Source organism: Podarcis erhardii (genome assembly GCF_964252035.2).
Source record: "Podarcis erhardii genome assembly, chromosome: 7".
NCBI classification, from domain to species: Eukaryota; Metazoa; Chordata; class Lepidosauria; order Squamata; family Lacertidae; genus Podarcis; species Podarcis erhardii.
In genome coordinates this window covers 92031405-92059116 of record NC_138511.1, presented here as the reverse complement: position 1 = coordinate 92059116, position 27712 = coordinate 92031405, and the positions used below count along the sequence as shown (strand labels likewise).

General features: G+C 48.1%; 1 protein-coding gene across 4 annotated transcripts; it reads left to right on the top strand.

The window, feature by feature from the left end:
• The first annotated feature begins 422 nt into the window (after positions 1-422).
• Positions 423-27517, top strand: SYNE4 (spectrin repeat containing nuclear envelope family member 4). 4 transcript variants are annotated; one of them, XM_081869093.1, is made up of 12 exons: positions 423-3152; positions 7167-7459; positions 9126-9276; positions 14601-14777; positions 15033-15170; positions 16690-16884; positions 18051-18330; positions 19757-19854; positions 20564-20642; positions 21769-21938; positions 25025-25086; positions 26479-27517. In XM_081869093.1, the coding sequence occupies exons 2-12, from the start codon at positions 7320-7322 to the stop codon at positions 26717-26719; spliced, it is 1731 nt and encodes a 576-aa protein (XP_081725219.1). In that variant the 5' UTR covers positions 423-3152; positions 7167-7319; the 3' UTR covers positions 26720-27517. The 4 variants fall into 4 exon arrangements, with proteins under 4 accessions (XP_081725219.1, XP_081725218.1, XP_081725221.1 ...); XM_081869092.1 differs by having other exon boundaries at positions 7163-7459; XM_081869095.1 differs by lacking the exons at positions 25025-25086; positions 26479-27517 and adding an exon at positions 23603-23793 and having other exon boundaries at positions 7163-7459.
• Positions 27518-27712: the final 195 nt, after the last annotated feature.

The window sequence follows — 27712 nt, the reverse complement described above, 5'->3', positions numbered from 1 at the left end:
AGATGCCCTGAATCCCAGGGTACATTTCCAGTGTTCTGTCGGGGCATGTCAAAGCATCATTTGCAAGGCTAACTTCAGCACATCGCAGTCAGTGGCAAAAAGTAAATGTCAGATTTAAAGATAGCTATGGGGTGAAGAGGTTACTGAGATACAACAGTAGAAGAAAAGAGAAAGTCCATCTACAATGAGACAAAGGAGGAAATCTTACAACATGCAGATATGCTGCTGACCTAGAGGACTGTATGTCTGATGCACTGGAATACAAAATAAAGTTCCACCAAATAAGAAATTCCTTTTTAATAGGCATATGTTATGGGTAATTTTTTGTCCAGTTATGGGTAAATATTATTGTACCAGCATAGCGAGCTAGGAGAGTCAAGTGTTTCAAAGTCTTCCATAATAATAATAATTTTTTACTTACACCCCACCCTTCTAACTTTGTTGCCCCAGCCACTCTGGGCGGCGTCCAGCATAATATAAAAACACAGAGAATCATCAGACGTCAAAAACTTCCATCGCCAGGACCGTGAATGTGTCGGGGCTGCAATTTTGCCAGCTACAATCAACAGAAATACTGTAATAAAAGAGGTTTAGGTTGGACATGCTTGCTGGGCCCATGAAACAGCGATCGGAAGGACGTCACCTGGATATTATGGGCTTTCAACGTTATTTGGCCAAGGCTGAGCTGCTGGCCTCGTCTTCGTTTGTGGCAACCCACACCAAAACCCCTTGTAGAACTGAGCAGGGAGGAAGATGGGGCCAAGCCTAGAAGGCATTGGCTCTGCCTATTGTTGACTCTGGCTCCCCCTACTGTCCGCCTCCCTGGCTTCTGCCCTACCAGCTCCATTGGCAACCAGACCCTTGCTTCTGCAGCTTGCCTTGAGGGGAGAAGAACCAGTAGGGCTTCTGCAGTCGTACATTTTTGTATATGTAGGAAACTGGAGAACTTCAAAGGCTTAAAATTTGGGGTGTTTTTCAACATACAATGAATTAAAAATACATATATTTCTGTGTGGACTGTTGCCTTTCATTCAAAACAGCTGTCCAGATTCAAGGCATCTTGTAGTGCGACTGGGACACAACGGGGCCATTGCAACATCTGAAGCAGATGCAACAGCGTCTGAGGCAACTGTGTGCAAAGTTTTGTGGGAATACACAGAGTGGGCTGCTGAGAGAGCCTGTTTACTAATTGAGCACATTTCTAAGCTGCTTAATATTTTGAAATCTCAAAACTATATGCAAAAAGAGAACATACGCACAATGGAACAGTGTTTTAAACAGTTACAGCATAAAAACAGGAATTCACTAATACCAGGGTTCAATATTATGCATCAGGGAAAGCCTGGGCAAAAGATACGCTGTCTTTACAAGAGGTCTGATGCAATTGTTGGGCGATGCTTCAAATGTGGTAGAGAAAAGGGCATTCCACAGTGCAGGGGCCACAGCAGAAAATGCCCATTTTCAGGTCACTTCCTTCTGATATCCTAGGATCTGGTGTTGTTTGCTATCAAGAGATGGAAACAGCCAGTTCCATCCTGGTTCATAACTTTACGATGTTGATTATTCCACTTGATTAAGTTTATGGCATACTGTTCATGCGGCTTTATCCTGTCTGGTAAAACAAGGAGCCACCGTGCACCTATGACTTCATTGCCTTCTGCATCTGGGCTGTGGGTTAAAGTGCACTAGACTAGGAAGCCTTTAAAATGTACACAAGCGAGAAGGTGCCTATTTATCAGCACAAGGTTTTGTTGGGCACGATGGTACTGGTGCCAGGGGGAAATGACTCTCCGTCTAAGATCCAGCGGCCGCCCTCAATATTCTGCCTTTGCTAGCACCTTAAAAACATTTTTATTCAAACAAGCATTTACTGGCCTCGGTTGCCCAATCTTTTATTGCGTGTTTCTGCTGTTGTGTGTTAATTGTACTGTTGTCAGTGGAGGCCGGTCCTTTGGAGGAAATTTGGCACTGCTCCACCCCAGCTCAGCCAGCCCTGGTCCCCACCTGTCTGCCTTCCAGTCCAGGGGGTGGCACTGGCTGTGAACTTCCTCCTTAGGGTTGTCCTGGTACAACTCAGCAGCACGGAGGAGGATGGGATGTCATTGGCTCTGGCTGCACCTAAGGTTGGCCTCTCTGCTTTCTTCCCTTCCACTCCCAAGCCACTTTTAACGCCATGCATTTAATGCACGATGCTGCACAGTGGTGTCCAAACTTTTTTCAAAGAGGGCCAGATTTGATTAAGTGAACGGCCATGAGGGCCAACCAAAGTTGTTAGGCTTTCACCAGCTACTAACAGACACATGGAGTTGGGGGCACAGTTGGGTACCTGCAGCAGAGATCGTAGAAATTTTGCCTGAAAGCAATCTAGCTTAGGCAGGTCCCTTGGCAGTCATTGATAGCTTTCTCCTCCACAGATTTGCCTGCTCTTCTTTGTACAGCCATTCACATGAGTGGGGAGAGAAGGCCACCATTTCTCCTTACTGCTGCGTGAAGATGTGCTTTATTCCCTCTCTCTCGCCTCTTCCTTGGTCACTGCAGCCTTTGCTTGCGCGGTGCAGAGTGTGTGCTTTCTTTTTTGTTCGTTGCAAAGGGAGAAGAAGAAGAAGCACCTGGCTTGTCCGAGGGAGTGCACCGATGGGTTGGGCTCCCTCCCCACACACCCGTGTTACCGTTGGAGAATCAAATTACCTGGCAACCCTCCCTGCTCCTGGTTTCTCTTTGTGCAGGTATCTGCAGAGAGAACACAGCTCACCTGTTGAGGAAGGAGAGAGGGCGGAAGGAGGAGGAGGAGGAGCGGCAGAGGTTTGGGGCAGACGTTTTTGGGGTTGCCCTTTTCAACCCTTCGCTTGCAAAGTCCATCCCCTTTCTCCACGCGTCGCTTCCAGGTCTCCATCCATCAAGGTGTGCGCGCCCTGCAGAGGAGAGGATGGAGTCAGCTGTTGCGCCTCTTGCGCGTTCCCCGCTGTGGGTGATGTGGCAACCGCGCTAGGACACCTGTTTAATGATTGACAGGCGCGCGGGAGAAATGCAAAAGGTCAGGCTGTCGATGCAGCCTCCCAGCTTCCCGCAGACGCTGGGTTTCGATCTGGCGGGGGTCGCTGATCCACACGAATCTGGGCTGCTTTGCGTGACTCTTTAGAAAGGCAGTTCAGGTAAGTCGCCACCTGCCCGTGCCAGCTTTCCAGGTTGAGGCTTATATGCCCCCGGCGTGAAGTGAAACCTCTTCTACCTGCTCCTTAAATTGCTGTCAGGGTGAGAGTGAAGGGCCATAAAACTTGGCAGCGTTTCAGTCTCGGTTTGCATGATCAAAACAAAATAAAAAAATTCCTTCCAGTAGCACCTTAAAGACCAACTGAGTTAGTTCTAGGTATGAGCTTTCGTGTGCATGCACACTTCTTCAGATACACGCATGCACACGAAAGCTCATACCTAGAACTAACTCAGTTGGTCTTTAAGGTGCTACTGGGAGGAATTTTTTTATTTTGTTTTGACCATGGCAGACCAACACGGCTACCTATCTGTAACTGGAACTATGGAAGGTTTGCATGATGTCAGACTGCAGTCTTACAGTGCAAGCCCAGCCGCGTCTACTTGGGAGGAAATCCTGTTGAATTCAACGCAGCTTGCTCTCACCTCTCAGGGTGAGGATTGCAGCCTAAATTGCTGGATTGGATGATGTGAAACGCAGTTTATTAAGGAGTCCAAATTAGGCTAGTAGGATGGCACCTTAAGAGCACATTTGGGGCTGTTTTGGTTTCAGTGCATTAAGAGTAAATAGGCAATGAAAATAATAAAGGAGCAGCAATTTGTGTTTTATTAAATTTTGGGTATTAAATTATTTGCTTCTTGCAGTTCCTTCAGTTTAATTTTTTTTTGGGGGGGGGAGCACGCTTCTCAAAATGCCAGATAATTATAGAGAGGCAGTGTTTACTCAATGGCAAATGAATCACACTCTGTGCATGCTTGTGGGCTATCTCACTATCTCAGGTATTGGCATGCTGGCGTTGCTAAAAGTTTCTAAAGCTGAGCCGTACTACTGGATGTTTGTGCAGGTCTGGAGAAACAGACAAAACCCAAACCTTTGATCAATTTCTGCCATTTGAAAACATGCAAATATTGGGGCTGTATCTAAGTACCGTGCCTAGTGAATATCATGCCAGTGAGGGGCCTGGGGCCAGTTTGGAAAACTACAACGATGGCGTGAGGCAGAGAGACACAGCCTGTTCCATCTTGGGAAATCAAAATGTCATTGCAATATGCTAGAACAATATATTTGTTGGACTTCTTGGTGGCTGTTTGACCTATGTGAAATCGCAGATAGAAATCCTGCAGGTGTGGCACACTCTCTCTTGCTGCTAAATTATGGGATCGACAAGGCACACAGTTAACGAGGATAGTTTGCAAAGTCATATTGGCAAGAGGTTTATTTTTATAGGAGTGGATTTTCACCAGAAAGGTTGCATCAAGATTAAAGGTGGGTGAGGAATGCAGGCTGGCATTTGGACGGCAACAGCACCATGTGCAAAAGTTTTCATGCAGAGGAACCACGGGTCCCACAGCAAAACATTGCCCAGAGACACTCTGAAACCCTGAAGAGCTGCTTCTGGTCAGTGTAGACAACACTAAGCTAGCTGAACCAAAGCCCTATATTTGAAAATAGTTTCCTGCCTGTGGTGCCGTTTCATTCCTTTCTGTGGTGCTGTTTCAACTTTGAGGAATGCCTCTTTCTCACTCTGGCTAATCAAACCATATATTTCCTCTGGCTTGGATGTAGCTTGGATGCTCAATTTTGGAAAACCAGATGCCTCCGATCTACCTAGAGACCACAGATTTTGGCACGGGTTCTGTGCTCCCTGATCCCAGGCAGGTATGGACACCTGTGCGGGAAAGAGACTGAACTCTGTGTATGCTTAGAGCCACTGTCCTGTTTACTGTTTCACCCCACAAACTCTGGATAACAGATCCCTGGCTGGAGTGCCCTGGCCAGCCCGTTTGCAAGGTGCATGCCCTCAGCTACGTGCCAAAAGAGAAGCCAAGCAAACCTCTGCGTACACCGATGCGTGTTTGCCAAGTCTATTGGCAGGGGACGCCGCAGACGACCCAAGGGAAGCTGCTGCTGTGCTTGCTTTGGTGCCGCAATAATTCTGCAAGGGCCATCAGGGAAACATGGTGTTTGTTTTAGCTGCAGTGAGAATATTTGCAATATTTGAAAAAGTCACAAGGGCTGATAAGGCAGGGCACAGAGAGGGGGGCATCTTCTGAGCATAAAAGGGAAGGAGGCTGGCATTGTTCCCAACCATTTCCATGGCCTTTTGGGAGGAAAAGAGAGCCAGGTGGAGCTTAATTTTGTTAGGCGTTTTTTGTTGGCTAATTTTGTTGGCTAATTCTTTTTTCCCAGAGCTAATCATAAGGACAAAAGTACCTTTGAGAATGGGCAAAGTATCTTTTTTTCTTTCTTTCTCACTAAGGATTAGGGAGAAGGCATTCCCATTTACGGTTAATAATAATAATTTATACTCCGCCCATCTGGCTGGGTTTCCCCAGCCACTCTGGGCAGCTTCCAATAGAATATTAAAATACAATAACCTATTAAACATTAAAAGCTTCCCTAAACAGGGCTGCCTTCAGATGTCTTCTAAAAGTCTGGTAGTTGTTCTTCTCTTTGACATCTGGTGGGAGGGCGTTCCACAGGGCAGGTGCCACTACCAAGAAGGCCCTCTGCCTGGTTCCCTGTAACTTGACTTCTCACAGGGAGGGAACCGCCAGAAGGCCCTCGGCACTGGACCTCAGTGTCCGGGCAGAACGATGGGGGTGGAGACACTCCTTCAGGGATACTGGGCCTTTGAGGCCATTGAGGGCTTTAAAGGTCAGTGCCAACACATTGAATTGTGCTTGGAAACTTTCTGCTAACAAAAGGCCTGCCCCCCCCCAAAACAAAAATCCTGGCTAGGCCATCTGTCAGGGATTCTTCAGCTGTGATTCCTGCACCGCAGGGCGTTGGACCAAATGACCATTTGGGTTCTCCTTTCAACTCCACAATTCTATGCTTCTATGGTTCCCCCTCCTTTTCTTTTCTTTGAACAGCCTCTGCTCAGACAGTGATTCTTCTGCCTCTTGCGAATCTTGGCTAAATTGCTTCCTTTGCAACAAAACCCATTTGGTCTTTTCCTTCTAACAAAAGGACTGAGTCGTCCTTTCTTTCTTTCTTTCTTTCTTTCTTTCTTTCTTTCTTTCTTTCTTTCTTTCTTTCTTTCTTGGATGCCAGTTTGAAATGCCATCCCTCCCGCCCTCAATCCAGCACCTCAGAGTAGTATTTGTTAATTGTGAAAACCACAACAGAGGAAGTGTGTCTGTGTCTCTCTCTGTGTGTGTGGAATCTGGCTTTGCAGCTTTCTTGCTAAACCTGACATTTCTTTTTCCGCTCGTCTTCCTGCCTTGATTGCCATTTTTGCTGTGCTCTGCAGAGTTCTGCTCAGAAAAGGGCGACCAGAATGATCATAGTGGGGGGGCTGGAGTGGAGAATCGTAGACTTGGAAGGGACCTTGAGAATCATCTAGTTCTTTTTTATATATATATAACTTTTTGTTAATTTTCAACATATCGTTTTCAACAGTAATGAAACATATTTTAACATCTTATACATTTTTTTCACTTCCATCAATCTCATCTGAAAATTTTCCAGTCTGGACTGCATGAGCCTCTGTTACTGATCTCCTTTTATATCACTGATGGTGCACAGTAGGTGATGCGGAAAATTCTCAGCAGACTTTAAGATAATACTAATTAATGGGTTCCCTGGGCAATAAACCTTCCTGTGCTTATTTGCTTAGAAGCAGATATGTCGTTATGAACTTGGCTACCTAAGCGATAAACTAAAGGAGAAGGAAACTTGTTGGTCTTTTGTTGGCCTTTGCCCTCGCCCTCAGTGTTTTTATTTCTTAGCCAAGATGTGTGGTGATGCTTAGGTAAATGCACTCGGCACATGCCCAGAGTCCTTTCTCGCGGCTCCCCCACCCCTGGGCTAAGCCTGTCAGAAATTGGATTTGACACCCTTTGTCTTTTCTCCAGATAGACTTTGACATTCCCCCTTCCTCGAGATCTGCAACGGCTAATTTCTCTCTTTTCCTTTCCTTCTCTAAAATTTAACTGCGCTCCTTCTCAGACAGAGTTGGCGGGCAGATCCTGAACTCGCTCCACGAACCGAGGGGGGCGCCATGTGGCATTCATTGTTTCCCGCACTGTCTGCAAACTCTCGAACAGGGCTGGCACATCCTCCGCCACAGACATAGTCAGCTGAAGCCATCACACCAAAACTGGGGATGCAGAGAATCGGCTGGAGGCAGGAAATGCCCCTTGACTTCAGCAACTGCCACGGATGTGCCACGCTCCGTGGAGAGCAGCTGGTGCCAGAGATGGCTGCTTGCGACCTTTCCACAGTGTCCGTCGAGAAACGCATCAGGTGAGCTCTTGAAAAAATCTCCCGGTTTTTGGTTAGCGCACTAGGCTAGGCCTTTGGGTGAAGACCCAGAGCCCCTCAAAAGAGGTTCCCTTGCCCAGCTGTGAGCAACCTTAACATTTATTTATTTATTATAATAATAATAAATTTTTTTTTATATATACCCCGCCCTTCCTGGTTCAGAAAACCGGGCTCAGGGTGGCGAACAACAAATTTAAAACATTTAATTGATGCAACAAAAAACAGCATAAAACGTGAATAACAATAAATTCAAAATTCAGAAATCGATTTAGAGGGGAAATCCATCCAATAAACATTAGATGATCACCAGGGCTAGCAGGCTAAGTTAGTCCTATTTGGGCCAGCGAGGAGACCAGGGGAGAATTAGCTGTGGGGTCTCAGAGCGGGGAATCTTCATAAAAAGGGGAGGAAGGGGAATAAAAGATCAGGCTAAGTTCAAATTGAAAGCCAGGAGGAACAGTTCTGTCTTACAGGCCCTGCGGAAGGACGTTAAATCCTGCAGGGCCCTGGTCTCATGGGACAGAGTGTTCCACCAGGTCGGAGCCACCACTGAGAAGGCCCTGGCCCTGGTGGAGGGTAGTCTGACTTCCTTAGGGCCTGGGACCTCTAAACTATGATTATTCATGGACCTTAAGGTCCTCTGTGGGGCAGACCAGTATTTCTGTACCACTGTATCGTATCCAGGAGGGAGTGCGAAATGCAAAATGGAGTTTCGAGATAATAAAAAGAGTTTCGAGATAATAACCCACGCACCGCACATTCAAAGCATAATGATACCACTTTGAACAGTCGTGGGAATGGTGGATGGGAATATTGGGAAGTGTAGTTTGTTCAGGATGCTGAGCGTTGTTAGGAGAGCCCCTCCCAGAACTACAATTCCCAGAGTTCCCCATGGAGAGGGGTTTATTGCTAAACCACTCTGGGAAGGGAATAGGGCATCTCATAAGAACTCTCAGCATCCTGAACAAACTACAGCAAAACCAAGATACCTATAGCTCCGCTCACGTATTACGAAAAGGAATGAAAGTTTACAACTCTTCCCATATTTTTTTTCTCCACCTCTCTCTCTCCCTCAAATTCATACTATCCCTAATAATGTCTCAAAACTGAATGTAGCTGAACTGTATGAAGGACTCTACGACTTGAAAGCAGAGACGCGGAATGTACTTCTGTTACTCATGAAAAAATCTTTCAATTAGAACATTATTTTTTTAAAAAAAATACAGCTCCCAGATTTCTTTGGGGGAAGCAATGACAGTTTAAATTGCTATCGTAGTGCCTTAAATATAAAGTGCAGGTGGGGATACAGATAATCACTCAGGAGACTGATCAATCAACATTTAAACAGCTGCAAAGGCCTGTTGCCACACACAAAAAAGTTTTTAAAAGTACATAGTAATTGAAATAACATTTAGAGGTGTGTTGTTGTTTTTTTAAAAAAAATTAAGCTATTTACAGGGTGAGTCCTTTAAAAGAGGCCTCGTGGATACAGAGTATACAGGGTGAGTCTCTTTTAAAAGACTCACCCTGTATAAATGTTTTTAAATTCAAGATGGGAGTTCTGGCAGGTGGTTGGTGGGGTGGTCCTTCTTCCCAGAGTCTGCCTTGGTTTTGTGCATTGACGGATCGATTCCTCTCCCCGTACCAGAGAGGAGCAGGCATGGCAACTCCAGAAAGCCTTCCAAGACTTGCTCTTCCGCTTCCAGGACTGGCTGTGGGCTGCTGAGCTGATGGCTGTCTCCCCAAACTCCTCGCAGGTCTCCTATGCCAATTCCAAGAAAGAGCTGCAAAGGTTTAAGGTAAGGAGGGACCTCCTGAGGGCCGGGTTGTCTGGCCCTTGCTTTGCTTACACACCATGCCCTTTAAAGCACACTGCTTCCCCCCAAGGAACACTGGGAATTTTGTTGTTGTTTAGTCGTGTCCTGCTCTTCGTGGCCCCCTGGACCAGAGCACGCCAGGCCCTCCTGTCTTCCAGTGCCTCCCACAGTTTGGTCAAACTCATGCTTGTAGCTTTGAGAACACTGTCCCACCATCTCGTCCTCTGTCGTCCCTTTCTCCTTGTGCCCTCCATCTCTCCCAACATCAGGGTCTTTTCCAGGGAGTCTTCTCTTCTCATGAGGTGGCCAAAGTCTTGGAGCCTCAGCTTCAGGATCTGTCCTTCCAGGGAGCACTCAGGGCTGATTTCCTTCCGAATGGATCGGTTGGATCTTCTTGCAGTCCATGGGACTCTCAAGAGTCTCCTCCAGCACCAGAATTCAAAAGCATCCATTCTTCGGCGATCAGCCTTCTTTATGGTCCAGCTCTCACTTCCATACATCACTACTGGGAAAACCATGGCTTTAACTATACGAACCTTTGTTGGCAAGGTGATGTCTCTGCTTTTTAAGATGCTGTCTAGGTTTGTCATTGCTTTTCTCCCAAGGAGCAGGCGTCTTTTAATTTCGTGACTGCTGTCGCCATCTGCAGTGATCATGGAGCCCAAGAAAGTAAAATGTCTCACTGCCTCCATTTCTTCCCCTTCTATTTGCCAGGAGGTGATGGGACCAGTGGCCACGATCTTCGTTTTGTTGTTGTTGAGCTTCAGACCATATTTTGCGCTCTCCTCTTTCACCCTCATTAAAAGGTTCTTTAATTCCTCCTCACTTTCTGCCATCAAGGTTGTGTCATCTGCATATCTGAGGTTGCTGATATTTCTTCCAGCGATCTTAATTCTGGCTAGGGATTCATCCAGCCCAGCCTTTCGCATGATGAATTCTGCATATAAGTTAAATAAGAAGGGAGACAATACACAGCCTTGCCGCACTCCTTTCCCAATTTTGAACCAATCAGTTGTTCCATATCCAGTTCTAACTGTAGCTTCTTGTCCCACATAGAGATTTCTCAGGAGACAGATGAGGTGATCAGGCACTCCCATTTCTTTAAGAACTTGCCATAGTTTGCTGTGGTCGACACAGTCAAAGGCTTTTGCATAGTCAATGAAGCAGAAGTAGATGTCTTTCTGGAACTCTCTAGCTTTCTCCATAATCCAGTGCATGTCTGCAATTTGGTCTCTGGTTCCTCTGCCCCTTCGAAATCCAGCTTGCACTTCTGGGAGTTCTCGGTCCACATACTGCACACTGCTTCCCCCCGAAGAACGCTGGGAATTTTAGCACTCTGAATTGCAGTTCCTGGGATTATTCAGGGGAATCCGTGTGTTTTAAGTGCACTCTGTGTCTTATGCAGCCCTGAAGCTGCAGTTACAGAGCCTTCCTTGCCAGGGACTCATTTGATAGCTTGGGATTTGCCAGCCCTTTTATCTTAAAGGAGCAGCGAGGGGCCAAAAATAACAAATGAGTGAACAAGTGAGGCCTTTAGGAAGGATGGGCCACCCTTCCGAGGGAAGCCAGCGGGAGAGAGAATGCACCTTTGTTCTCTTCCCCACCGACACTTTTGTGTGAATTAACAACTTTTGAAGCTGCAGCAATCCAGGTCACCTTGTGTGCGTGTTTCTGCACAACAGAGAGGAACGGAAAGATGAGAACGGCTCACTCAGAAATTCATAGCGCTGAAAGCAAGGCATCTGGACTGCCAGCCAGCAGGTGGAATTGCTAGAATGGAGATGATTCTGGGACTTGCTTAATTTTGCGGTGGTGCGTTAATTGACATTGCAGCATCACTTACGACAAACGCAATTTGCACGGAAATGTTGCAGGCGCTGTGACTTCTGCTGCTTCTGGGTTACACATCTCTCCCCCTCATTCTGTTTGCTCAGTATAGGTAATTTATAAAGCACCTATAATTTACTTATTTATTTTACATCCCGCCTTTTTCTCCAATGCGCCCACCCTCCTCATTTCATCTCCACAACAGTAAGTCAGTGCACTGAGTGGCTCAGTGGGTCAGTGTGTGTAACCAGAATGTTGGTGGTTCAAGCCCAGCCAGGGATGGCTGTGGGCAAGATGCCTGCGTTTCAGGGGGTTGGACTAGATGGCCTTTGGGGGTCCCTTCCAACTCTACAATTCTGTGATTCTAGCTGAGAGGCAGCGAGGCCCAAGGTCACCAGCAGTGAGCTAAGCTTCATGGCCGAGTGGGGATGTGAACCCTGGTTTCCAAGGTGCTAGTCAACCACTACATCACAATGGCTTTCATCACAGAACCCAGAGATCTGGAATCAATACAGGCCCCGCCCTCGGGCTTCACAGTTGAACTACAACTCTTCTCCAGCCCTGGCCATACGTGCTGGGGTTCTTGGGAGTTGTAGCTCAGGCAATATTTGGAGGGTCTACGGTTCCCTCACACCTGCTTCACAGTGAGTAAATGTCAGGGGAATGGAAGGTGCACAGCTGTCAGACAAGGACATTTATCATCATCATCATCACCATCATAATTAATAATAATTAATTAATAATAATAATAATAATAATAATAATAATAATAAATAATTTATTATTTATACCCCACCCATCTGGCTGAGTTTCCCCAGCCACTCTGGGCGGCTCCCAATCAAGTGTTAAAAACAAGACAGCATTAAATATTAAAAACATCCCTAAACAGGGCTGCCTTGAGATGTCTTCTAAATGGCAAGTAGTTGTTTATCTCTTTGACATATGATGGGAGGGTGTTCCACAGGGCGGGTGCCACTACCAAGAAGGCCCTCTGCCTGGTTCCCTGTAACTTGGCTTCTCGCAGCGAGGGAACCTCCAAAAGGCCCTCGGAGCTGGACCTCAGTGTCCGGGCTGGTCGATGGTGATGGAGACGTTCCTTCAGGTATACTGGACTGAGGCCGTTTAGGGCTTTCAAGGTCAGCACCAACACTTTGAATTGTGCTCGGAAACGTACTGGGAGCCAATGCAGATCTCTCAGGACCGGTGTTATGGGGGCTTGGTGGCCACTCCCAGTCCCCAGTCCTCAGTCCCCAGTCCCCAGTCCCCAGTCTAGCTGCCACATTCTGGATTAGTTGTAGTTTCCAGGTCACCTTCAAAGATAGCCCCACGTAGAACGCATGACAGTAGTCCAAGCAAGAGATAACCAGAGCATGCACCACTCTGGCAAGACAGTCTGCGGGCAGGGAGGGTCTCATCCTGTGTACAAGATGGAGCTGGTAGACAGCCGTCCTGGACACAGAATTAACCTGCACCTCCATGGACAGCTGTGAGTCCAAAATGACTCCCAGGCTGCGCACCTGGTCCTTCAGGGGTACAGTTACCCCATTCAGGACCAGGGAATCCCCTACACCTGCCCGTCTCCTGTCCCCCAAAAACAGTACTTCTGTCTTGTCAGGATTCAACCTCAATCTGTTAGCCGCCATCCATCCTCCAACCTCCTCCAGGCACTCACACAGGACCTTCACCGCCTTCACTGGTTCTGATTTGAAAGAGAGGTAGAGCTGGGTATCATCCACATACTGATGAACACCCAGCCCAAACCCCCTGATGATCTCTCCCAGCGGCTTCATATAGATATTAAAAAGCATGGGGGAGAGGACGGAACCCTGAGGGACCCCACAAGTGAGGGGTCTGAACACTCATCCCCCAACAACTTTCTTAGTGGGAAGCCAAATTTGAATCTAATAAAGTTAGCCACAATCCTGTGGTTCCCAAAGTTTTTCAGGCCACTGCCTGCTTGGTTCCCTAAACCCATTCTCAGTGCCCCCTGCCCTAGCCTTTGAAAAGCATTATTCTGGAATAGCGGTTTGCACAGCCCACTAAGGAAAGTAATAATGCGATAATTCAAAACAGTTAACAATTAATTGCATATTTATTCAAAACCCAGTTAAAACAATTTAGTTTAAGTCTACAGAATGGATGGACTTGATCCAGCAATGCCAGCTTTTCAAAGTCTGGTGGCCATATACACCTTCGGCACCCCTCTGCCGCCCCCTAGGTAATCCTACTGCCCCCCAAGGAGTGGGTCTGTCCACTTAAGGAACCACCGACATAGCCCAACAACGTATCAAAATATATTGGAGAGAGAACACATTTAGAAATGGGTATTTTGAAGGAAATGATTTTGAGAGGAAAATGCACTTTAAAATATTTTTAAAAGGCAGCTTTTTAAAAGATCATGGCATCACACAGAAAGGAGGCAGAACCGACTTCTGAGTGAATCCACACAAAAGCTTCATGAACCATTAATATAAGGTTACCAGATTTTTTTCAATGAATCTGGGGACGTTTTTCAACTTCAATGGATTTTGTCAGGGGACTGATTTGTAAATCTGGGGACTGTCCCCAGGAAACAGGGACACCTGCTAACCTTACATTAATAACATTTTATCACCCATTTATTTGTTTGCAAGCAGCATTGGACCACTTTGTAGGGAGGTGGGGGCAAAGACTTTTCCCTGCTCTAGTCTCAATACTCCCTGTTAACGGAGAAATCTGAGGGCTCCCTTGGACAAAAAAGCAAGGACACCAGCCAGGAATCCCAGAGCAAAACAGCAGCCAGTCGGCTTGGTCTTGATTGAAGACTGTTGGGACAGGACTCCCACCTGCCACCAGGTGGAACAAGATGGAAGCCCCCAACATAAGAGCCCCCAAAGTTTTATTAGCTGCTAATCCCCATGTTACACTCCCCCAAACTACATCAGGGTTACATCATGAAAGGGGAGGTCTGGTGGCAGTAATCTGAGCATCCTGGACCCTGCCCCATGGTTCCCCTTGCCCTCCACCAAACACCCATCAAGTGTAACGAAAGAGATCTTTACATTTCCCTGTTTCCCAGCCAAGTTCATCCCACCCTTTTGTCTTCATCTGGGTTTGTTATTTCTGGAAGGGCTACCTTTCTGGCACTCAGGTGTCAGGACGCCAGGGATCATCACTCAGGCAGAGGGGCTGCTGAGGAGCTGAGCTCACATGTCTATAGGAATTTCTGAAGTTTTCCAGTGAGCCGGTACATAGATGCATTTATCAGTGAATTCTTACATTTGGTATCCTGCAGCAGAGGCGCTTTGAATAGATAGGAAGAAACTGTGATGAAGTGTTTTGTGGGGACAAATCACAAAAGTCACAAAAGCGATTGTGCTGATTTTGGTAGTGGGCTGCATGTGCAGGATATCTGCTGGAGGGGCAAACCCCCCCCCCCAACCTATACATAAATTCCTGCAACACAATCCCCACTGGCATTTTGCATGGCTCCTTTCCAGGTGCTACAAAGACAAGTGTCAGAGAAGCTGCTTCCTCTGGAATCCTTAAACAGGCGATACCATCAGCTGGTGAGGAGTGCGGCCATCGGCCCACAGCTCCGGCCCACGGTGCAAGAGGTCAACCAGCGCTGGGACGACCTTCAGGCTCGGACGGCTGCCGTTTGCAAGAGGCTGAAGGTGGGTCCTGGTGGGCGCTGGACCTTGGAGGTCCACAGTCACCTTGAGGTCCACATTCCCTCCGGGATAACTGAAATATACTCGGAGTTGAGTGTGGATTTCATGCATCCTATGATTCCACAGGTATAACCTGGGCCATTTTTGAATAGCTGCTTCAGGGCAGATGTTCCTCCTACAATATTGTCCAGGTATCTCTTAGCTCTGTGAATAAAGGGTGGTATTTGATATGTTCTTTCCCTCCCCTCCCCCTGCCAGCATTTTGTGAACCAGTGGGAAAAGTTTGAGCTGGAGAAAGAGACCATCCGGGTGTGGCTGGTGGAGCTGGACCTCCGACTCACCGACGTGGAACACTTCTCCGGAGGGACGTCGCTAGAGAAAATGATACAGCTGCAGGTAGGGAAAAAGCTGAGGAAAGGGGGAATCAAGAATTTGCACTCTTGCAGTTTTCCCACAAGGCTACACGTTTCCCCAGGGATTCACCGAACGCTTCTGAAGTCTGGTATCTCAGCTCAGGACCTGGCATCTGGAGCAGGTGGACATTTGCTGAGGGAAACGTTTCTGGACACCTCAATGTTCTTGCAAAAAAAATAATAATCCATGTATGGATAGTGTCCAGCAAAAGCTCAGAGATTTATCTTATTAATTTCAGTGTTTGTTTTTTTAAGGGATGGTACTCGCCATGGGACGCGGGTGGCGCTGCGGGTTAAACCACAGAGCCTAGGGCTTGCCGATCAGAAGGTCGGCGGTTTGAATCCCCGCAACGGGGTGAGCTCCCGTTGCTCGGTCCCAGCTCCTGCCAACCTAGCAGTTCGAAAGCACGTCAAAGTGCAAGTAGATAAATAGGTACCACTCCGGCGAGAAGGTAAACGGTGTTTCCGTGCGTTGCTCTGGTTCGCCAGAAGCGGCTTAGTCATGCTGGCCACATGACCCGGAAGCTGTACGCCGGCTCCCTCGGCCAGTAAAGCGAGATGAGCGCCACAACCCGAGTCGGCTATGACTGGACCTAACGGTCAGGGGTACATTTACCTTTACCTTACTCACCATGAAGTTGTTACAGGAAGTGCCACAAATTAAACATTTTGGGGGGGAGGTGTCGGTACTGCATACCTTTGAATACCCCCAGAAAAAAAATCACTGCATAAAAATGTATATTTTGCTTGATTTCTTTCCCCCCCCCCCAAAATACATAAATTTTGCTTGATTTCTTTAAAAAGCAAAACAGTTTACAAATAGGGAGGGACCCATAGAATTATCAGTAAAAACAGTTGAAAACAGCAAGAAGAACTACCGATGAAAGAAGAATGGAGGGTGAAATTGATGGACTATGCAGAATTAGATAAATTAACAGGAAGGATTTGAAACCTGTGGGACCAGCAATTCTCAGAAGACTGGAGTAAACTTACGGACTATTTGAAAAGCAATTGTGATGAACAGATTACGCTAGTAGGTTTGCAAGAAGTTTTGTAAGGTGAATTATTTGAAATGTTGCAAAAAAGACAATGAGGAGAATTATTAGTTAAGGACAATTAAAGGTAATATGAAATTAAGAAATGCATAATAAGTGATAAAGAACGGAAAATCATCAGAGGTGTTGACGGAAGTCTAAAATATTGTATAAGATGAGAAGTTATGTTGTATGACTGCTGGAATTGATATGTTAAAAAATAATAAAAACGTATAAAAAAAAGAAAAAGAAAGCAGCAAGTTAAAATACTGTATTTTTAAAAGATTAAAATCGGCAGTAAACGAAAAACAGATCGAAATACACATCTAAAGCCATCCAGGTTAATGGCAGTCACTGCCTCCTATCATCCCTGACCACTGGTCCTACTAGCTAGGGAGGATGATGGGAATTGTAGTCCAAAACCAGCTAAGGGATAAGCCCTTTGCCTCTCTCTTTCCTGACGCCCAGGCGTTCCAGCAAGACGTCCAGGCCAATGCAGAGCGCATTGACCACCTGCTGGTGGACGGGGAAGCTCTGATCCAGAAGAGCCAGCCTGAGGACGCAGCGCTCTTGGAGGAGGAGTTGCAGGACCTGAGCGGCTTCTGCCAGGAGGTCTTCCGCAGAGTCTTCCGCTTCCAGGGGCGACTGGTCAGCATGCGGCTGGTGAGTACCGGCGACTAGGACCAGCCGCCCGAGAAACAGTTTCTATCCAAATGCAATTTTGGTTTTAAACGCTGTGTAAGGAGTCTGTATGGGAGTATATTGTATTTAAAAATGGTGTATCAGAGTTTTTAGGGGGCTAACCAGGTTGGAATAGCTGGGATAGCAGGCTTGTTGGTTTTTGAATGTCTGATGTAGATTTTTTTCAATTTCGTTGTTCTGTATGGGACAATGACAATAAAGAGTATCGTATCATATCGAATTGCATGACAGAAGGACAGAAACCCCTACGAGGGTGCAGAATCTGTTGGTTTCTATTTCCCTCACTGAGCAGCAACTGCAGTCACAAGACATTGTTTTGCATTCCACAGTCAGAGTTACTGTTGGATTCCCACGGGAATGGGAGACTGGATGTGACATTCACTGGTTTCCTGTTTTTCACTGTTCTCTCGGTGTTCTTTGTTTCCGAGAGGAGTTGCTTCTCTGCTCTCACAGAGGCAAGATGCATGTTTGTATTCTCTCAGCATAGAGTGTAAATAAAAATTAAGAATGTAGCACATACTGCTTATCCTTCTGCTGTGTGACGACGCTCTGCTTGGGCTCAAGATAAGACGAGCCTGTATCAGCTTCAGATGGGCTGAAGCTGGTCAAAATCTCACAGAATCCAGCCCCTTGCAAGTGAAGGGCGTTGCTCAGAGGCAGAGCATATTTGCAGAGCATATCCCCAGGTTCAATCTTGGACATCTCTTTAGGAACCCACGGTATCTTGAAAGCACATGCAAAGCCCGTTCTTCCCCTCAAAGAATCCTGGGCTAAGCTGGAAATTTTAACTCTGTGACGGGAAAACGACAGCGCTCCGAATTCCTCTAGGGAAAGGATGCAGTGGCGTAGCGTGGGGGGTGCAGGGGGGGCCGGCCGCACCGGGCGCAACATCCGGGGTTAGGGCAAATCCACGGGTTAGGGGGCGCAAATCCACGGGTTAGGGGGCGCAAATTACTTGCCTTGCCCCGGGTGCTGACAACCCACGCTACGCCACTGAAAGGATGTGTTGCAAATGGGCATTGAAGGTGCAGTAAGTTTACTGCCTGAGATTTCTTTAAGTGGACGATAACTCTTCCGTGTCTGCAGATCTCTCTCTTTCTCTCCTGAACATATTACCTTGCCCCCAGGTCTTTGAGGAAGAGTGGCTGTCGGACCGGGACAGCGATTTGGAGTCTGAGTCCCTCGCGGAAGAATCCCTGGAGTGGGGGGGCGATGATGGTGCTGGGCCGCCCCAGCCTCCTGCTGCCCCCATGCGCCAGTCGACCCCAAAGAACCCCTCGCTGCACCGCCAGCAGCCAGCTCCCACTGTAGAGGCAAACGTGGATCTGGAGTGGGATCCTTCTGTGGATATAGGGGGATCTACGTCGCATGATGAAGAGGACTCCTCATACTCCAGCGCCATCACAGGTAGGCGTGGCCTGGGAGGGAGGGACGGCCCCCACTTTGGGAGTATGGAGCTGAGTTGAATCATGACACAGGAACAAGGGCCCAGCTGGTACGCAGGATGAGACCCTCCCTGCCCGAAGACTGTCTGGCCAGAGTGGTGCATGCTCTGGTTATCTCCCGCTTGGACTACTGCCATGTGCTCTACGTGGGGCTACCTTTGAAGGTGATCCGGAAATTACAACTAATCCAGAATGCGGCAGCTAGACTTGGGACTGGGAGTGGCTGCTGAGACCACATAACACCAGTCTTGAAACACCTACATTGGCTCCCAGTACATTTCTGAGCACAATTCAAAGTGTTGGTGCTGACCTTTAAAGTCCTAAACGGCCTCAGTCCAGTATATCTGAAGGAGCGTCTCCACCCCCATCGTTCTGCCCGGACACTGAGGTCCAGCTCCGAGGGCCTTCTGGCGGTTCCCTCATTGCGAGAAGTGAGGTTACAGGGAACCAGGCAGAGGGCCTTCTCAGTGGTGGCACCCGCCCTGTGGAACTCCTTCCCTTCAGATATCAAGGAGATAAAGAACTACACAACTTTTAGAATATATCTGAAGGCAGCCCTGTCGCTGGAAGCTTTTAATTTTTGATGCTGTATTTTTGTTGGATGCCTCCCAGAGTGTCCGGGGCAACCCAGGCAGATGGAAGGGGTATAAGAAATAATTTGTTGTTGTTGTTACTATTATTATTACTACTATTATTATTATTACTATTATGATCATCATCATGACCACCGTCTCCACCCCCATCATTCGTTTCAGAGTTTCTGAGCACCTACAGCCATCAAACAGGGACAGGGGTGGTGCTGTGGTCCAAACCACAGAGCCTAGGGCTTGCCGATCAGAAGGTTGGCGGTTCGAATCCCTGCAACGGGGTGAGCTCCCGTTGCTCAGTCCCTGCTCCTGCCAACCTAGCAGTGCGAAAGCACATCAAAGTGCAAGTAGATAAATAGGTACCACTCCGGCGGGAAGGTAAACGGCGTTTCCGTGCGCTGCTCTGGTTTGCCAGAAGCGGTTTAGTCCTGCTGGCTCCCTTGGCCAATAAAGCGAGATGAGCGCCGCAACCCCAGAGTCGGTCACGACTGGACCTAATGGACCCCCATCAAACAGCACCTTCAGCTCTAAGAGTCTTTCACCGCGGAAGAGGCACTGTGCTTAGGCTGTTGGGCTAGGACAGGCATGGCCAAACTTGGCCCTCCAGCTGTTTTGGAGCTACAATTCCCATCATCCCTGACCACTGGCCCTGTTAGCCTAGGGATGATGGGAGTTGTAGTCCCAAAACATCTGGAGGGTCCCAAGCTGGAGAAGGCTCATAAGGGCTGGAAGTTGACTTTTTAAAGAAAACACAAGCAGATATTCTGAAGTGGTCCTTTCACCTGTTTTGTTACCCTGCAGGTATGGGCCAGTGGGAAGAACCTCGCTGGAAGTGCAGGCCTTGTGTTTGTGCATCCCGTTCCTTGCCTTTGAGATGTGGCAGCCGGGAAGACTTTTCTGTAAGCATTTGGGAATGGCTGGGGTGGGTGGAAGAGGTCTTACTCCCAGGGGTTGGTAGGAAGAGAGAGAGCAGGAACATGGTTGCTTCACTTTTCTGCCTAAAATAGGTATATACAGCAACAAAAGGATGTTTTAAGCTGGCCTGCTAGATCTAGTCCAGCACCCTCTTCTCACAGTGGCCATGCGTCGACTAGGACCTGGGAGGGCAGGGTTTGAATCCCCACTCAGTCACCAAGCTCACTGGGTGACCTTGGGCCAGTTACTGCCTCGTAGCTGGGGCTGATGGGAGTTGTAGTCCAAAACATCTGGAGGGTGCCAAGCTGGGGAAGGCCATAAGGGCCAACCAGATGTCTCTTCTGGGAAACCCGCAAGCAGGACCTGAGTGCGAGAGCAACTCTCCCCTCTGAATGTGGAGGGTGAGCAATAGCCATCCTGGCTCGTGGTCATTGATAAGACTTCTCCTCCAGGAATTTGCCCATTGTCTTTTAAAGCCATCTAAACTCGTGGCCATCGCTGTCTCCTGTGGGAGAGAGTTCCACAGATTAACCATGTTCACCCCATGCCACGTAACCCCTCCCCCCTACCCCATCTGGTTTTCAGAATGGCTGATTCCCCCACCCCAAAATCTTGCCGTTCTTCTTGCCAATTTAATAGTTTTCCTTGTCGTTTCATAACTGCCCCCCCCATCTTTCCCCTCCTTCCTTACAGGTGCAGAATGGCTTCCAAGTGGAGTGGGATCAATTCAGTTCCTCTGTCACAGACCAGGAAATAAAAAGGTGCAGTTCTGGTAAGTCCTTTCATTTGATCTCCCAGGGTCTTTTTAGAGGAGATGCTAGTTTAATAAGATGAATCATCCCTTTGGGTGTGCCTGGAACTTATTTGTAAAAACATTTTCATGCTGTTATTTCATTAAAACAAAATCAAAACAGTTTACAACAAGAGGACATAAAACCATACAAATTGGAAAAAACCATATGGAAAGTCAAAATCAGAAACCACATGATTATTTTGAAAGATGTGCTCTTAATTGCCAGCACAGACTTGGCAGAATAGAAAAGTTTTCAGCAGGTGTGTAAAGTCTGGCGCAAAAGGCTTTCTCCAGATTGCCAGCATTTGGCGAGACTGAGTCAATGACGTACTGGAAGTTTAGATTTTTGCCCATTTATAGTATATTAAAACACTCTGGTGTGAAAACGACCACAATTGTTTCTTAATTATTGTTTTTACTGTGTTTTTAGTGGTTCTTGTTTTTATCTCTAAGCTGACTTGAATCCTGTCAGGGGAAAAGTCGGAGTATAATTTATTGTTTATTAATTTACGCAGTTAGGAAAGTGATGGGGAAAATGTGCTAAAAGTGTGGATAAATGACTGGTTAAAGTCCAGGGGTCAGCAAACTTCTTCAGCAGGGGGCTGGTCTACTGTCCCTCATACCTTGTGGGGGGCTGGACTATATTTTGAAGAAAAAAAATGAATGAATTCCTATGCCCCACAAATAACCCAGAGATGCAATTTAAATAAAAGGACACATTCTGCTCATGTCAAAACACCAGGCAGGCCCCACAAATTACCCAGAGATGCAATTTAAATAAAAGGACACATTCTACTCATGTAAAAAAACATGCTGATTCCTGGACCGTCCGGGGGCCGGATTGAGAGGGCGATTGGGCCTTAGTTTGCATACCCATGGGATAACGGAAGACCTATAACCACCACACAAGCAATTCAGGATGGATGCTCAATGCCGTATAACCTGCTGGCAAGCAAATGAGAAACACATTCTCAATAAAGACCAGGCACATCCGTTTCCTTCTTGTTTGCCAGCGCTCTGTGACCATCTACTCTGGAGACTGGAGTTCCACTTTAGGGACAGGATTCCCACCCTGATCTGATGTTCTTGCTGCCTTCTCTGGTAGGAACGTCACACTCATGGGAGCTCCAGGGATGTCAGCACCCCCAAAATGGGCCGCCAGAGAAAGGGAGCCCCTGCCAAGCGGAACCGATGGGATTTGACCCCGAACGGATTGAGACTTGGCTGGGCCAGAGCTGCCGGGAGAAGATGGGAGGGAAGCTGGAGGTGGAACAAGTAAGTTCTTCCGATGGAGCAGGACGAGAACATGTCGGGTTGTACAGAACGTATATATTGGGTGCAGGAATCTCCTGTGCCTTCTCTGCACAAGGCTCCTCCAATCTGGTGCCCTCCAAGCTCTTGGGACGGCAACTCCCGTAACTGTGCTGGCTATGGGCTGATGGGAGGTGTAGTCCAAAACATCAGGAGAGGGGGGGCACCAGGTTGAGGAAAGATGGTGCACACCAGTGTTTCTCAAACTCGAGTCCACAACTCCCTGGTGAGCATTCCGTTCCACCTTAAGGAACAGACATGAAATTGTTGCATGTTGCATGTCTGTTTACATTCCAGCACAGTATGCTGGGAGCTTCCCTTTGTGCATAGCTTTTGCTTTTGCTGTTCTCTCCGAGACGACATGAGAGAGAGACGACATGTTTCTTTGTTCTGATTTATGTTCAAGAAATCTGTAGCTGTAGCATGACTTACGCCTCATGCCTACTTCTGTGTGTGCAGTTGTTGTTGTTTGTTGTTTAGTTGTGTCCGACTCTTTGTGACCCCCTGGACCCAGAGCCCACCAGGCACTCCTGTCTTCCACTGCCTCCCGCACTTTGGTCAAACTCATGCTGGTGGCTTCGAGAACACTGTCCCACCATCTCGTCCTCTGTCGTCCCCTTCTCCTTGTGCCCTCCATCTTTCCCAACATCAGGGTCTTTTCCAGGGAGTCTTCTCTTCTCATGAAGTATTGGAGCCTCAGCTTCAGGATCTGTCCTTCCAGTGAGCACTCAGGGCTGATTTCCTTCAGAATGGAGAGGTTGGATCTTCTTGCAGTCCATGGGACTCTCAAGAGTCTCCTCCAGCACCAGAATTCAAAAGCATCCATTCTTCGGCGATCAGCCTTCTTTTTGGTCCAGCTCTCACTTCCATACATCACTACTGGGAAAACCATAGCTTTAACTATACAAACCTTTGTTGGCAAGGTGATATCTCTACTTTTTAGATGCTGTCTAGGTTTGTCAATGCTTTTCTCCCAAGGAGCAGGCGTCTTTTAATTTCGTGGCTGCTGTCACCATCTGCAGTGATCATGGAGCCCAAGAAAGTAAAATGTCTCACTGCCTCCATTTCTTCCCCTTCTATTTGCCAGGAGGTGATGGGACCAGTGGCATCACTCTGCTAATTGCGTGCCCTGGCTTTTGAAGTTCGGGTCGCTGATTTACGTCAGAGCATGGGCCGATGGCAGGAGATGTCCGAGCTGGGCTTGCCAGCTGGCCTCCCGGCCCCTCTACATGTCGACACTCCCATCATCCCTGACCACTCATCCTACTAGCTAGGGATGATGGGAGTTGTAGTCCAACAACAACCAGGGACTCAGGTTTGAGAAATATTGGTGTACTCTGATGGTCAGTGGCTGTCAAGGGTTTTAGCCTTTCCCATCTTGGCCCTACCTGGAGATGGCAGGGATGGAACCCAAGGCCTTCTGCATGCCAACCAGGTGCTCCAAATAACAGGGGGAGAACCCACCACTCCTTGGTCCAGCACATCCTTTGCATGGAGAAGGTCCCAGGTTCAGTCCTGGGCAATAAATCCTGCTACTGCCAGCCAGTGTAGCCACCACTGAACTAGATGGACCAATGATCTGGCTCCATAGAGGGCAGCACCTTATAATCTGACGGTCCACTCTGCAGGTCACTGGGACTTGTGGGCCTGTCTCCCTACGTGTCCTCAATCTGCAATTCCCAGTGCAATCCCAGGCAAGCGGGAAACGACCCAAGAGGCAGAAGTCACAGCAACGGGCGAAAAAGACAACTCTGCCAACCCCAGCCAGCAGCATTGGGCAGGGAAGCAGTTGATAGGCTGGGAGTACCGGAAAAGGAATCCCTGGATCCTTGTGGCTTCGCTGCCTTGGGCTGCAACCGAGAAAGGAATGCTTGGAGATCCTGAAGCTGTAAGGAATGCACTTCTGAGCATGTGCAGAGTGCTTTCTTTGGGTAACACTGGACAACCTCCAGCCACTTCCACCCCTCTGGATTTAGGAGGCCCATTGAGCTCGTGCTTCCTACCAGACTTTAGCCCTGGTGGCATCTCCTTGCAATAATAATAATATTAATAATAATAAATATTTTTATTTATACCCCACCCTCTCCAGCCAGAGCCGGGCTCAGGGCAGCTAACACCAGTAAAATTACAGTAAAAACATAATAGGAAAAGAAAAAAAAAACAAGGTTAAAAGTAGCCGATAAATCAAAACCATAAGGGGAGGGAAACATAAGGGTCTGACTGAGTCCAAACCAAAGGCCAGGCGGAACAGCTCTGTCTTGCAGGCCCTGTGGAAAGATGTCAAGTCCCGCAGGGCCCTGGTCTCTTGTGACAGAGCGTCCCACCAAGTCGGGGCCAGTACTGAAAAGGCCCTGGCCCTAGTTGAGACCAGTCTAACCACCTTGCGACTCGGGACCTCCAAAATGTTGCCATTTGTGGACCTTAAGTTCCTCTGTGGGAACATAATACAGTGGTGCCTTGGTTCTCAAACGCCCTGGTACTCAAACAACTTGGAACCCAAACACTGCTAACCCGGAAGTAAGTGTTCTGGTTTGTGAACCTTTTTCGGAAGTCAAACATGCTCTGTTTTGAGTGTTACACTTCCAATTTGAGTGCCACACTTCCTTTTTGAATATTACGCTGAGGTCTGTCTATTGTTTGCTATTTATTTTGCGTTTTTGCTTCTCTTTTTTTGTTGTTTTTGTGACTGTGTGGAACCCAGTTCAGCTGCTGATTGATTGATCACGTGACTGCAGTACATTGTTTATTGCTTTCATTTTATGGATCAATGGTCTCGTTAGATAGTCAAATCCATGTTAAATTGCTGTTTTAGAGGGTTTTTTTAAAAAAGCCTGGAATGGATGAATCTGTTTTGCATCGCTTTCTATGGGAAAGCACACCTTGGTTTTGGAACAGACTTCTGGAACGGATTAAGTTTGAGAACCAAGGTACCACTGTAAATGAAGTCAAACCAACCATGGCCCCCAATCTCTCTCGCCACCAATGAAAACTAATTTTCTATTCGTTTATTGCCTGCTTTTCCTTTTCACTCTCTGTGCCTGTTTTCCTAGATCTGCAAGAAGGAGCACCTTGACTCCCGGCCAGCAGAAATCGCAATCACCATTGAGCAGGGGTAAGCGAGCTGCCTTCCAATTTGACAAAGACATCTCTCTGCTGTGCGCTTCGGGATAGGGCTGGGCAGCTGCTCGGCCTTGGGAGCCAAATCTGCTATGATTCTGACGGCTCCAACCCTGAGAGGCCAAAGAGGGCTGTGGGAGGAGACCTCTGACCCTGCTGTGGAAGTGACCTTTTGAGGTCCTGTAAGTCCATAAGTCCTGTAAGTCCATGTAAGTCCTGCCCACCTAGCAGTTCGAAAGCACGTCAAAGTGCAAGTAGATAAATAGGTACCGCTCTGGCGGGAAGGTAAACGGCGTTTCTGTGCGCTGCTCTGGTTCGCCAGAAGCGGCTTAGTCATGCTGGCCACATGACCCAGAAGCTGTACGCCGGCTCCCTCGGCCAACAAAGCAAGATGAGCGCTGCAACCCCAGAGTCGGTCACGACTGGACCTAATGGTCAGGGGTCCCTTTACCTTTACCTAAGTCCATAAAGATGTGAGTGGCACTGTGGTCTAAACCACAGAGCCTAGGACGAGCTGATCAGAAAGTCGGTGGTTCGAATCCCCGCAACGGGGTGAGCTCCCGTTGCTCGGTCCCTGCTCCTGCCAACCTAACAGTTCGAAAGCATGTCAAAGTGCAAGTAGATAAATAGGTACCACTCCGGCGGGAAGGTAAGCGGTGTTTCCGTGCGCTGCTCTGGTTCGCCAGAAGCGGCTTAGTCATGCTGGTCACATGACCCGGAAGCTGTATGTCGGCTCCCTCGGCCAACAAAGCAAGATGAGCGCCGCAACCCCAGAGTCATCCATGACTGGACCTAATGGTCAGGGGTCCCTTTACCTTTACCTTTAATGTAATGTACAATAGCAATAATGTAATATAGGGACTTGGGTGGCGCTGTTGTCAAACCACTGAGCCTAGGACTTGCCAATCAGAAGGTTGGCAGTTCGAATCCCCACGACGGGGTGAGCTCCCGTTGTTTGGTCCCAGCTCCTGCCAACCTAGCAGTTCGAAAGCATGTCAAGTGCAAGTAGATAAATAGGTACCACTGCGGCGGTAAGGTAAACGGCATTTCTGCCCACTGTTCTGGTTCACCAGAAGCAGCTTAGTCATGCTTGCCACATGACCCGGAAGCTTTCTGTGGACAAACGCCAGCTCCCTCAGCCTATAGAGCAAGATGAGCGCCACAACCCCAGAGTCATCCGCGACTGGACTTAACGGTCAGGGGTCCCTTTACCTAAGTCTATAAAGAATGCTGTATTATTTTACTGTTGTTAGCCACTCTGAGCCTGGCTTTGGCTGGGAGGGTGGAATATAAATAAATTATTATTATTATTATTTATTATTATTTATTCAAAGAAGTGTCCCAACAACCAGATTTACGAATCTGAACCATTTGCTTCTCCTTCCAGATCCAGCCTAGAAGAGCCTTCGATCATCTCCTGCCTCCGAACCCAGAAGCCCCCCAGACTCCCCGCCATATGGAACAGGATGGTGATGATCCTCAGCGCCATCCTGCTGCTGCTGTTCCTGGCCAGCCCCTTCCCTCTGTACCCGTCGGAGCTCTCGTCGGAGCTCTCCTGCCTCCAGCAAAACCGCTACGCCAGTTCCTTCCACCTCATGCTCACGTACAGTGGGCCACCACCCACTTAGAAGGCAGGGAGTGCTGGGGGGGGGCGCGAACTCTTCATAATGCATGGAGAGAAGAAAGGTGTCTCTGGGAGTTCCACAGGCTCTTCCTCCGGCGGGTTCCAGAATCTGTTCCTGCAGGGCAGTGCCCGGCTGCATCTGCTCAGAGATGGGCTGTAGCACCTGGTGAAAGGAGAGAGGAACCCCCCCAAGTGTTCAGTTATTAGTTGTTAACACAAATATTCACTGTTAGGCCTGTCCTCCTCCATTCATTTGAAAAAGAAGGAACTTGTACCCAACTATGCATGCCCCTTCCGTTTGCGGCACATTCCCTTCCTCCAAGAATCCGGGGAACTGTAGCGTGAGTCTCACAGAACTACAGTTCCCAGCACCCTTGACAAACAGCTATACCCAGGATTCCTGTGGTTGGGTGTGCTTTAAATGTATGATGTGCGCACCGCCTTTCTTCCAGAGTCACAGAAGTCAAGGAACCTAGGTTAGCCATCCCCATTAAGTTCAGTGTGTCTGCGTACATCACCCTGTGGCTAGGAGTTCCGTAGATCGCAGGCGGCTGCATTTTGAAACGCAGGACCTTAGGTGGCAATTCTGGCAACCTCTGCTCTTCCCTTGCTGTGTTCCACCGAGCCACGTTCCCTCGCTGGGCGTGGCGACATCTGGAATTCCGGGTGGCCTTTTCTGCAGAACATTTTGCTGCCACAGACTCTGCTTGAAGATGAACAAGCCAGTGCCCAGCAGAAGGCCAGAGAAGATACATCTCCAGCCTTCAGAGAAGCCAGGCGCCACCAGAACTGAGCATGTATATGACCCAGTGGCATAGCGTGCGTTGTCAGCAAGGGAAGTAATTTATGCCCCTAACCCGTGGATTTGTGCCCCCTAACCCTAACCCCGAGATGTTGCGCCCGGCCCCCCCTGCACCCCCCACGCTACACCACTGATATGACCCCTTCATTCCGCTACCCCTTCTTTAATATATTTGGCACCAAAGGTTTTCTAATA

What these genes read in the sequence shown, in the direction of transcription:
- SYNE4 (XM_081869093.1), top strand. Translation starts at nt 7,320, where the DNA reads ATGCAGAGAATCGGCTGGAGGCAGGAAATGCCCCTTGACTTCAGCAAC. An exon ending in TCCGTCGAGAAACGCATCAG is followed by an intron (nt 7,460 to 9,125) that starts GTGAGCTCTTGA and finishes TCCCCGTACCAG; the next exon opens with AGAGGAGCAGGCATGGCAAC. An exon ending in CCGTTTGCAAGAGGCTGAAG is followed by an intron (nt 14,778 to 15,032) that starts GTGGGTCCTGGT and finishes TCCCCCTGCCAG; the next exon opens with CATTTTGTGAACCAGTGGGA.